This window comes from Xiphophorus couchianus, chromosome 20, assembly GCF_001444195.1.
Source record: "Xiphophorus couchianus chromosome 20, X_couchianus-1.0, whole genome shotgun sequence".
Lineage (NCBI taxonomy): Eukaryota > Metazoa > Chordata > Actinopteri > Cyprinodontiformes > Poeciliidae > Xiphophorus > Xiphophorus couchianus.
In genome coordinates, this window is record NC_040247.1 from 17,568,362 (window position 1) to 17,580,660 (window position 12,299).

The 12,299-nt window shown below is 35.8% G+C and overlaps 1 protein-coding gene across 2 annotated transcripts in view; it reads left to right on the plus strand.

Moving 5' to 3' along the window:
- Positions 1-2,584: 2,584 nt before the first annotated feature.
- The window catches only part of col7a1 (collagen, type VII, alpha 1), a 75,750-nt gene continuing 66,035 nt past the window's right edge, over positions 2,585-12,299 (plus strand). For both annotated transcript variants that reach the window (XM_028002654.1, XM_028002655.1), the window contains exons 1-2: positions 2,585-3,145; positions 10,204-10,276. In XM_028002654.1, coding sequence (XP_027858455.1) covers positions 10,213-10,276 — 64 coding nt within the window. In that variant the 5' untranslated portion in view covers positions 2,585-3,145; positions 10,204-10,212. The remainder of the gene's footprint in view (positions 3,146-10,203; positions 10,277-12,299) is intronic.

Genomic DNA, 12,299 nt, shown 5'->3' on the forward strand with positions numbered 1-12,299 from the left:
GAAAACCATTTCAGGTGACTACCTCTTGAAGCTCATCAAGAAAATGCAGAGTGTGTGCAAAGCAGTAATCACAGCAAAAGGTTGCTGCTTTGAAGAAACTAGAATATAAGGGCTATTTTCAGTTGTTTTACACTTTTTTGTTTAGTGCATATTTCCACATGTGTTATTCATAGTTTTGATGCCTTCAGTGTGAATCTACAATGTCAATAGTCATGAAAATAAAGGAAACTCATTGAATTAAAAGGTGGGTCCAAACTTTTGGTCTGTACTGTATATAAACACCTATCTATTCTAACTTTTGTTAGTTGGCTCTCACATTCTTTGCAAAGTAGGATTGGAGGAATGTGATTTAGAGCTGAGGTTACTGTTCAAATCTCTTCAGCCCTGATAGCTGCTGATCACTTCGTCCATTTATTGTTTTGCACCTTTGCAACTCTGGTCGTTTCATACCTTTTAAAAAAAACAAACTTTATTCATACCTTCCTGTTGGGGTGTTTGTACCTGCTTTGTAGTAATTTAAAATACATTTCCATAAACTACTTATACTGTAATCAAATATGACTCAAACAAATGTTGACTGCCACTGATCTCTGTTCTCCAATAAATTTTATTTGATTTTGTTCAAAATCTGCAATATTTCATGATACAAAAAGCTATTTTTAAAGAAAATAAACCGAATTATGAGACTTATGTATTTTATTATTATTTAATATTACAAATATTGATTCACTGCTTTAAATGGATGTAGATTGGTATGAAATGCTATGAAAGTGGCCTGGAGATGAGATAATTGACTTCAGTTTATTTTTTTCTTAAAATAAGACAAACATTGTAATATCCATGCAGATGGCGTAAAGGTTGTCCAAGCTTACTTGGAGACATTTATTTTATTTAGTTATTATTTTAGGTTTCAGTCCAGTCTTTGGACCTACCAGCTATCAATATATTGCTGAAAATGATAAGATAAATAACACTAAAGCAGATAATCCATGTTCGATCTACAGAAAACTTGTGTAGAATTGATTTTAAATTGTTCCACAGCACCTTTGAAATTATTTCTTGAATCTTTAAAAAATATCAGTATATCACTTTCTGACAATAACAAAATATCTTCCAAAACACTTGTAAAAGATGGAAAATCTCACCATTTCATGTCTCATAATCAGATATTTATCAGGGCTCACACAATGTAGTGCACTCCATGGTCAAAAACCTTAAGACTGAACAAATCAAACTAGTTTTCACACTTCTTAATGTAGGAGGGTCAACACTGGTGTGATGTCAGTCTAATAAAAACGTAACATTAGAGTTGCAGGTTTTGAGACAAACACTTGAACACAGCCTATTTAAACTTCAATGTCACAAGCAGGGTTACATTGTGAACCTGATTCTATGAACAGGAACATGGGAACATATTTGTGTGACATGGGAAAGTCTTAGAAAAACTCTTGCTCTCATCTGTGGCTACGTGCCCACTCACTAAAACACCCACTCTATTCATTCTCAGAAAGTACTGCCAGCTCTGTCTCACACATGGAATCAAGAAGTCACCGCAAAAAAAGAATCCAAGTCTCATGACTCCACAGAGGTTTTTTTCTCACTCTAAGCTGGAATTTATGTTTTTTTCAGCTACTTGCTAACATCTTATATTTAGGTCAAACATTTGTTTGACACCGGTGGCTCCCAGCGTTACTTCTAAGTGAACGAAACTAGATCACATGGCAACAAGAGCAGCATTTAAAGCTTACATAGTGTTTTTGTTTATGTGTCATGTGTATTTTACAAATAGACAGAAGCTGTTTACTCCATGTAGACATATATGCATATAAAGTGATTTACAATGTTCTTATGTGAAAACTACTGCTGACAAAAACAAATAACTTTTCTCTCTCAATAAATACAACTATTATTTGAAACCTGTTTTTTGTATTAAAGCTGCAGTGTGTAACTTTTATCAAAAAGTTTTTTTTTTATATTTGTTAAAACTGTCATGACATTTCAGGATGAGACTGAAAAAGTTGAGCTCCTCTGTCTCCTAGTATTTCTAAGTACAGCAATACACTGCTCGGTCAGAAACAACCAATCTGAGCCAGGAGGGGGGTCTTAGCGCTGTCAATCATGCTTGTGTCTGCTGTGCTACAGCTGGTTCACCACAACAGAGCATGCCATGAATGCTCAGGCTAGTTAGTATGGTCACTGATGACGGCAGAAAAACAGTTATCTGGGAAGCTTAGCTGTTTCCCCGCCATTAGCATAGCTGCAGCATGTTCACTAGCCTGATTGACAACATTAAGATCTGACTCCTGGCTCTAATTGGTTGTTTCTGAGTCATTTCTGCTGATGATAATACTGGGGGTTGCAGGAGCTTGTTTTTTTGTTTGTTTGTTGTTTTTGTTTTTTTCACAGATTATTTGCCTCACAACATTGTGACGGTTTTAACAAATACTTAAAAATCATATATTTTAAAAATAAAAGTGCATATTTAACCCCGGTAAAAAAAAAATTATGTAAAGAAAAAATCATTTTATCTTAAAGTTTGAATAAAAAGGTTAACAGAAAAATATTGTAAAGGTGGCAAATATTTTACACTATATCCATGCAAATGATTGCATACCCATGTAGTGTAAAGATCTAATTTGCCCCCAAAAGTTTAAATCAATAAGTCAACCGATAAATAAACAAACAAACCACGAGTCCAGTTTAATCAATCTTACCCGGGGGAATAAAGATGTTACTAACAGTCAGTCTGACTTGCATTCGGCTGCAGGGAGGGAGGAGGATGAAAAAACAGCAGAAAGGGAGAGCTCAGGAGCTGCTCTCCTTCAGGCGTCCCGACAAGTCTGGACTGTTCTGCTCCTGCTTGTGTTCAACTCTCCTCGAACAAGGCGGCAGCCTCGGGAATCAGAAACTGTTTTTCACGCTGCTGACTGTCGCCTGCAGGGATGCAGCGATCAGAGCTGGGTCGCTGAGCTGGCTGGCTGGTGGTGGCGACGCGATCCTGCTCCGTGAAGTTGGGACACTGTGAGACCGGTCGTCTGTGGAAATCACTGCTGTGTGAAACACCCCCACCGCACCGTGGGCTCGGGCTGGATGTACCACAGGTGGACAGCGGCGGGCTGTGGGCGCACAGAGCAGGAATCCTCAGGTACGAACAAACTTTTTTGCATTTCATTGCAAAGTTTTTCAAAGTGCCATTTTCATAACGCGCGTATCTGCTACCTGAAACCTTCCCGCAAGGTTTAAACGCTCTGATATAACACCTGCATGCATGCAGTGCCGTTTGGTACTGATTCTGCTGCAACATCACTGTCACGAAGGATTGCTCTCACAGGAAACCTCTCCATTTTACGCACGTGTTGTCAGAAAATGTTATGAATCCCTTTCAAAGGCGGGGATCTAAAAGCCCGTGGTTAAGTCTAACAACGTGTTTTAAACTCAAACCCTGGAATGGAACAGAAATCTAGCAGAACAGAGTGTGCACTATTAAAGCTGTTGGTTAAAGAACAACCCCCCCCCCAACAAAAACTAATTTGTGTTTTCCCCCATCCCAGTTGCTTTACCAACTGGGATGGGTCATGGATAGCAAAATTTAAACTTAAAAGTTAGTGGATGCAAAAAGAAAAAAAAATAAATAAATATTGACTATATTAAGTAATATTTGGATTAAAATGAATTGTTTTTACTGTTAGTTTATTTCATTAGCATGATAGAAGGTGGCAGTAAGTGACATTTTATATGTGAAACATTTTGGAAAAGTTTAACTGCGCCATGCTGTTTACATTTATTTGATGTTGTGCTACTCCAACTTGAGTACAATGTCATTACCTTCCTCTGCTTCACTGGATGACAAGCATTTTTAATTAAAAACGCACCGGAGCTTCTGTGTTCGGGTTTGTAAACAACCTTCATTGCTTTAATGTTATTTTCTGTCTGCTGAGCCTTATGTGCCATTTGGAGGTCAAATGAACATAAAGCAAGTGGTACCGGTACTTATTGTCAATGGAAGTGCAGTGTAAAGCTCTAACATGTACACAGTACAGAAAGTGTTGACTTCTAAAGTTTTATGCATTAGAAAACTTGGAAACATGCTTCTCCTGCCCAAATGTGTTATTTTTAATGATGTCAGTTATATGTACTAATTTCTTATTTCATTATTCTGTACCCAAATCTGCTTTTAACAATTTTAGTTTTTTCTGTCATTTTACATCATTTTCACAAATTAAATTAGATTAAACAGTACATCTCAAGTCTCCTGTTCAGGACGTAAGTAGCCATTTAGCCAAATACTTTTTAGATATATAAAGTGCTACATTTGTAGCACTTTATGAAGTCCAGAGGACTTTGAAGCACTTCACACTACATTCAGTCATTCAAGGTGGTAAGCTACTACATTGTAGCCACAGCTGCCCTGGAGAAGTCTGACAGAAACAAGGCTGTCATGTATCTGAGATTCATTAGACTTTTTTTTAAGAAGTCTAATGAAATCTGCATCCATTTTGGCCACATATTTGGTTAAAATTGTCTTACTTTTGTCCCAACATTAACCCTTTATTTGACTAAATAAATAACCCAGGAGTTTTAAGTGTGTTGACCTCAGTTGAACTTATTTAGGATGAAGACAGTGACAGTCCTTGATTTAGGATGAAGGAAAATATGCACACTCCCCTCTGCATGCTTTATTGGTTTCAATTATCTGGTCTACATCCGACTGCACCCTCAGCTTTGTTGTGGTTTAGCTCAGAACAGTAAAAAGTTCCGTTTTTTTAAAAGTAATAATATGAGGCTCTTTCTGCTTCACCTTCATCCTCTTGCTTTTTTCTTTCTACTCTTCATTCTCTGCATATTTTCAGCCAGACTTGGTTAGGTCTCTGGTGCCTCTCTGACATTTGGTGCCAACATCTGAAAACGGCCACAGCTGGTCCCTGGGTGTGTTGGATGTGATTATCTTCATTTTCCCCGGTTGGGGATTAGAAGTAGGATATTCATTTTTGTTCTGCATTAAAGTGGTAGTTTACAATGAGTCATTTTTTGTTTGATTTCACTTGAATTAGTCTCTAATCGTGTTTAGGTTTGGCTAAGTCAGCTGGAAGGCAGGCATGCTGCTGTGTCTCTGTCTTTTCATGCCCCATTCATGTTTCTGAAAGAGACAAGTTAGCCTTTGAAGACAAAGAGAGCACTTTCCTTGATTAAGTCTGTTTATGTTTTCTTAACAGAAACTCAAAGCTTGTGAAATTCTGGAACGAACTTGAACCTTTTGGAAACTATTTTCACAGAGGCGATTTATTTTCATAATAGATAGATTATTGAAGTTGGCTGAAAACCATGACAATGGCAGAAGTGATTTATCTTGTTCTTGACTTGAGAATCTTCAGATGGTTTTCAGATAACCTCTGACAAGGACTTATTTATTCTTACCAATAGCAGAGAACCAAGAATACAAGATCCCTGTGGTGTGATAATTTTTAGCAGTCTTGGGTAATTTAGTGGGACATGTCACCCTCGTTTGACCCTTCAGTTCCCAGTCCACTCACTTCACAGTCTGCCCTGAACTCTGTCACATGGTAGTGGCCCACTTCTCCTGCTGGGAGAATGGCATCTGAACTGAAATACATTTCTGTGACTCTGTCAGAGGACAAGTTTATAGCTTTGCTCAGTTTTCATACAAATCCTACCAGAAACTCTGCAATGAGTCATAGTATTTTCCTTCTGTCCCGGAAATACATTGTTAAACTCATTCCAAAGCTTGTGTTTACACATTGTCTTTACTTTTCAATTGGACTTTGTTTAAAAAGGACTTTGAGATACTATTTTCTACTGTTTCTTTCACCTTTAATTATACCTGCTTGGTTTAATTTGTCATGTGATTTGTATGGGTTGTGGCCATACAAGCCAGGAGTTTCAAAAGTGAACACATGTCTAAAGTTTCTATGGGTTTTGGAGATTCTGTAGTTCCTTTAGTGAGATCCAAAAACTAACAGTGACCATAAATATAGTGATGTGGTGTTGGATACTCAGCCCAGTATGCGATTCTCACCACAAAATAATCTTGAGTAAAAATAACTTGGTTTCTCAGGATCATGGTATTTACACAGAGAAACCATCTAATCACCTATTTTTTACATTTAAAACAGGAAATCAACAAATATTCATACTGCTACTGAGATTATATAACACATTGATCACTACAGTTCCAAAAATGTAATTTATAACATTTATTAATTGTATATTTTTTATTGTGATATACACACTTTAGCAAATGTATGCAAATTTGTATTTGCTTGTTAATATGTCAGATGCAGAGTGTGCCAGCTGCTTAACGAACATGTGTTAGCTGCCAACTGTAGTTTTACAGAAGGATTACTTCAATGGAGTGATGGATGGCATTATACACCAATAAGAAGTTCTTTTAGGGGTAGGAAGGCTGCAAGTGGACACATTTCCAAGAAAATGTTTTAGTCCTTTTTGTTAGTGCTGGAAGGTGCTTTCTGTCATTCTTTCTTTCTTTCTTTCTTTCTTTCTTTCTTTCTTTCTTTCTTTCTTTCTTTCTTTCTACCTGTCTTTCAACATTTTCACCAGTGTGCAGCAACAGGTGGGGAGGGGAAGCATTGTGTTACTCTGTGCTCCACAGAGTCAGAGAAAGCTTTGGTTAGATTTTCTGACATGTCATTAAAATAAATTTCAAAACGTAGGAATGATATGTGAAACATTTGAGCAGTTTTGAAACCATAACTTTCCAAATCCTTACTGTACCTCGATACTGGTAACTATCCTATCAGATCAATTCAAATGACTATTGATTCAAGGTTGTGTTCTGAAGGTTCCCATCCTTCAGAACCCAACCAACCCCAGGCTTTTTCTAAGCATCTTCCAAGCAGCTGAATGTTAACCAGCAGCACAGCTAGCTTAGCATGTCTAGCTAGATTGCAGGGTCTGAAAGGTTGCTTTGGAGTCACTTAAATTCAAAAGCACAGCCTCATTTAACCTGCAGGTATTTATGTTATTGGTACACATGTAGCTATAAACATTCAACCCTGTTTTTCAAGTGACAAACACAAGCAGGAAAATGTGCTTAAGCTTTTCTATTTACTGTGTTCCCACTAAAATGTTGTAAATCTTTGGCAGCCTTCAGCTTGGGTTCATCTGTCTCACCATTGGTTTTTATATCTTTTTTGTTAGTAAAACTGGTGCACTGTGTACAAACGTATTTGGCTGACTGCTTCACCAAACTTAAAACAGCAAGAGGAAAATAAAATGAAATGTATACGATATGATGTGCATACTCAGGATATCTTTGGATATAATTTAGCTTTAAGCGTATGGAATCTGAAAATACTTAAAGACAAGGAAAAGTAAGACTGCATGTGCAGCTTCTCAGGCTTTATGAGAATGTTTTGGACCAAAATAAAATCTTCAGCTGGTAGTCTTGTCCGGTCTGCATCTTTTAGGGGAATAACCGTTTGTCATCAGCTGAGAGCTTTTGCCTTTTGAGATCAAATATGAGAAGGAAAAACAATGTAGCTTGAGAAAATAATCAAATATTATTGTAACGGTCTGACATCTGCACATATATTAATGCTACGGTAAAGGGAATCAGTGGAGATAAATAAGAATTATTATGTGCTTTCTGGTTAAATTCCTTAATACTGTAACCCTGCGCCAACCTTCAGTAGGGATTATCAGATAAGTTACCAGAGGCTGTTTGCAGCTTGTTGCTCATTGAACCAATATTTAAGTGTTTGTTTAATTATATAAGACAGATTTCAAGCCAAATTGCTAGAATCTTTCTGCGAGAGAAATAAATTGTGCTCTTCAAAATGAATATGGTACTAATTATAAATAAAGGTAATCTGTTCTACATTATTCTACTGTAGGAGTCAACAGTCTTTACCAGTCTGTCAGCATGCGTTGACTCCATCTGTCTTTCACATGCTCTCCTCAGCTATCCAACTTTCTGTCTGGTTTCAGAAGTTTTCTCATAAAGTTTCAAGAGTTAAAATGTTTTATGTTGTCCTGCTGATTCCCATAAACCATTGATTTTATCCTGTTGTATAGCCTCCTGTAGTTCTGTTAACTTGACAGGGAGCGTTGTGTTACTCTGATGAAAAGGATATTCTTGGTTTATAGCTATGCCCCACCTGACAAAAGCTGACACATGTTATAGTTAATATTGACAGATGTTGCCATAAGTTATAAGAGAGTGTTATTTTTAAAAGGTAAAAGGAAATTTTTTTTATGTCTGGAAGAAGAACAGGGATCTCATGGACTTTATATCAACCATATATAGGAATCTGGTATCTGCCTTCCATATGAACAAAAACCAAAGACAGATCGAAAACATACGGGAAAAATACTGTACGTTCCACTGCTATATTACTACTGAAAACCTACAGAGATACACATTGGCATGTGAAGGTGAAGTGAAGTAACCTATTCCAAAAATGTAATAACATTCATATGTCTGTCTTTTAGGTCTAGGATGGCTGGATAATGGTCAATGACACAAATAGTGATTGTTTTCACTGATTTCTAATGCGCGCAATCAAAAAGTGGAGACGTTTAACTAAATTTTGACAGTGTAATAAACTATTTGCTGACATTTTTGAATTTCAGTCAGTATAAAAACTTTCCTTTGTAACACTTAAACAAAGAGCATATTTGGTGCTTTATAGCAGATGTTTATTCACCTTATTAATTTCAGCAGTTTGAACAGTTCAGACAAGCATAGTCAAAGTTCTTATGAACTTTGAAAATAATAAATTATTTTTAAAATGTATTAAAAATAATACATTTTTAATCCTAATTGAGGGTTCAACAACACTGAGGTGGTTTAACAGCTTTGCTGGTTTTGTGGCAGTGTGCACTCAAATCAGAGAGAATTACTTATTTATTTTTATACCTTTTGTGCCATAATTGTTTGTATTTATTTGCTTACATCGTATTTGGATAACAAAATAAGGTAATAGAGTTAGATTTTTGCTAACTCTTTAAGGGAAACACATTTTTTCTAACAATTCTTGAGCCCTGATGTAATTATACATGTCTTGAAGTCATAGATTGAATTTAGCTATTTAATATAATGCAGGTACAACATCTCAACAATTTACAACACATCTCAAGTCTCTTTGGATCAAGACAAGCAGATCTTTATCATATAATCAAATTTGTTTCATTTATTCCAATAAAATCCAGTTATGTAGTCAGATTCAGAACTTTTAGTCAAATTCAGTCCAAAATAACCTGATGTAATGATATTGAATTCATGTCGCATCTTGTGGAGAAGTAGGAGCCTAATCTAGAAAGGAGAAGGTCTCATTTCTAGATTGTAATTTCTTAAATAAACAAACCTCCAGGAACCCAGAAGGAAGCACAAACAACAAGAGAGACAGCAGGATTAACACACTTAAAACTGGATGGCTAGACAGCAGAATGACAACATTAGAATCTGTGAAAGAAAGTGACAAGCTTGTAAATGCAGGGGAGGTGATTAGTGGGACCAGAAATGTGTCCCAATCAACTCAACGACTGACAGGTGTTAAGGGTGCATGACGAATGATGTGAGAAAAATAAATCTATGTCACAGAGAAATGAAAATTATATAGACACAGAGGAACAATGAACAAAAATTAAATAACAGCAATTACAACTAAACACAAACAAATGCTACAGAAAATAAAGCCATATTTATGAAGTATGGGAAAACTCAAAATACAACACATAAATGTTAACATTGTTTCAGTCACAGTTTTTTTGTCTTAATGCTAGCTTAGGAGTTGTCTGTACGGAAAAGCACTCCATTAATGATAAATACTGACAAAGTGTAACATGTCAATATAGCCTGGAGCTGAACGTGACTGATATAAATGTAGATAATCTCTCTGATTGTCAGACAGAGCTGTAAAACCTGGTAAGTTGCTGCAATTAATAAGACTGGCAGACAGGATAACAAGAATCAGGCACAGACAGGACCAAGCAGTGTGGAAGCAGACAGTGACACATAACAGCTGAAGATCCGAAGAAGATGTGGAGTAAATGACTTACAAGATTAAAATGGAAATTCCAAAGATCACAGAATAACCCAACAATATGCAACAGTTTTATTGGTGATGACTAAGGAGCTGAAGGATGACAATGAGTGTGATGCTTTTAAAAAATGTTGGTCGTGTTGCAAAAGTTGAAAGCTTTTTTCCTCTTTCGTCTGTCTAGGCTGTGAAGATGTGGAGCTGGGTTTTCACTGTTGCTGTCCTGCTGTCCTCCATCACACTTGCTGACGCTCAGGGTAAAATTATTTATTTTATTTTGATCCATTTTTAGATATTCAGCTTTAGTTTTGATTTTCATCAAAACAACTTCAGTTTTTTGTCAACGTATTTATTATAATTTTGCTGCGTTTTTAACTTCTAGATCCTTTTATGTCTGAATTTTTAATCAAATTTAACTTGATCTGACTGAAATGCCTACAAAAGCAATGAAATTTGAACTTTTTGGAAATTTGCTGAACTGTATGTAAACTGAAGTTTCTTGTTTTTTCTTAGTGATGTAGTCTAGTTCATGTAATTATATATAATATATCTTATATTTTGTAGATTTTAACCGATTTAAAAGTGTGTTGATCTCAAAAATCTATGAAATATCCTTTTATCACATTGCCCAGATCATAAGTCTTCTGCATTGTGTTGCTTGCAGATTTGTGGAAAAAGAAAGATATCCACAAAACAGATGGAAAAATCTAGGAAAATGATTCTAGAAAACTATGAAAATTAAAAACTAAACATTAAAAACCTAACAGCAGACCAATGCAGCTCACTATTCTCTATTTGGTATACATTTTAGATAATATAGAAGAGTTTGCCAAAGCCATTGTTGGATCACTCTTGTGTTTGTAGGCTCCAGTGTTAACTACTTGACTTTTACAGAAATGACTGTCGCAGTTTCTGTTTTAACACCAGCTTTTGCAGACTTGACTGAAATCTGCTGAAACCTCTCAGGCCCTCAGGCTAATCATCTGTCAATCAGAACATATCCCACTTTTTTAAGTAAAGTAACATTTCACAAAAAAAAGAGCCCAGTTTTGTTTTGAAGTTTACAAGCAAAATAAAGAGAGACAATAAAGATATTATTGTCTTTTTTTTTAACTTTGAGTGACTGGCTGTAATTTCCTTTTGTTTTTGGACCGGAGGCTACATGCCTTTGAAGAACAAACCACCCAGCCTTACTCTCATGCAGATGAGTTGCTACACACTCATGGGGAAATCTATGAAGCACAGCAATCAGCTTTTCACCTGCAATTTGCTTTATTTCTGCACTGGACTCTCAAAGCTGTTTGAACAACATGCATGCAGGAACAATTGCACTAATAAAGTCCAGCAGATGGAAGCAATTTGTTTGCACCATTTTTTTTTATCGTGATAGTTGTTTTCTCTTCATTCTCCAACATAATAGATGCAGAAGTAACAGACACAGACTAGATACATAGATGACTATGTAGATCAATAGATTTATTCATTCATTTAATAATTATAGTAACTTTTATAATGTCAGAACAAAAAAAGGAACTACTGTATAGATTGATCTTTCATGCATTTGGAATCAATTCACGAAAGTCAACATGAAATACATCTGCTAAAACATTCCACAACATTCTTAATTTTGAAAAAGTGACAGAATAATTTTTAACACATTGTGTTAAAAATGATTGTATCCAATAAATGTATTGGATTTAATTTGCACAAATTTATTTCCAGAAACATCTGGTGTACAGCGATTACTTCCCTAACTTGCTTTATTTTGCAACGTCTCTGCAAAACTCAACCAGTTTTTGTTTTGGAAAATAAGGAATTATTTGCTCGGGTTGTGGCATACATGAAAATGGATGAGCTTTTCCTTAAATGTGTGACAAATGTCTAATTTATACGTGGCTGATTTATGTTAGTGTAAAGAAATGCTTTTTTTGCAGCTATTTGTAGAATTGGAAACAGATGAAACCCAGTAATTGAAAACATTTAGCATCACACAATAGATTTGTTTATCTGCCCCATAGTGTTTTGATTTTGACAAAGATATGCAAAGATGTTTCATTATGTCTAAAGAAAGAGTTTATTACCTCACTCAGTGCCCATTTTATTGTTTACACCTCGCTAGTTTCAAGTTGGAGAACGGTTCGCCCTCAAAAAATCCCTAAATGCTTCATTATAAATATTAAACAAGATTTTGGAGAACTTTGAAATCACAGCAGCACACAGTTACAGATGAAGCTAAACTGTCCATGATGTGAATCTCCTCTTCCACCACATCCCAACTGT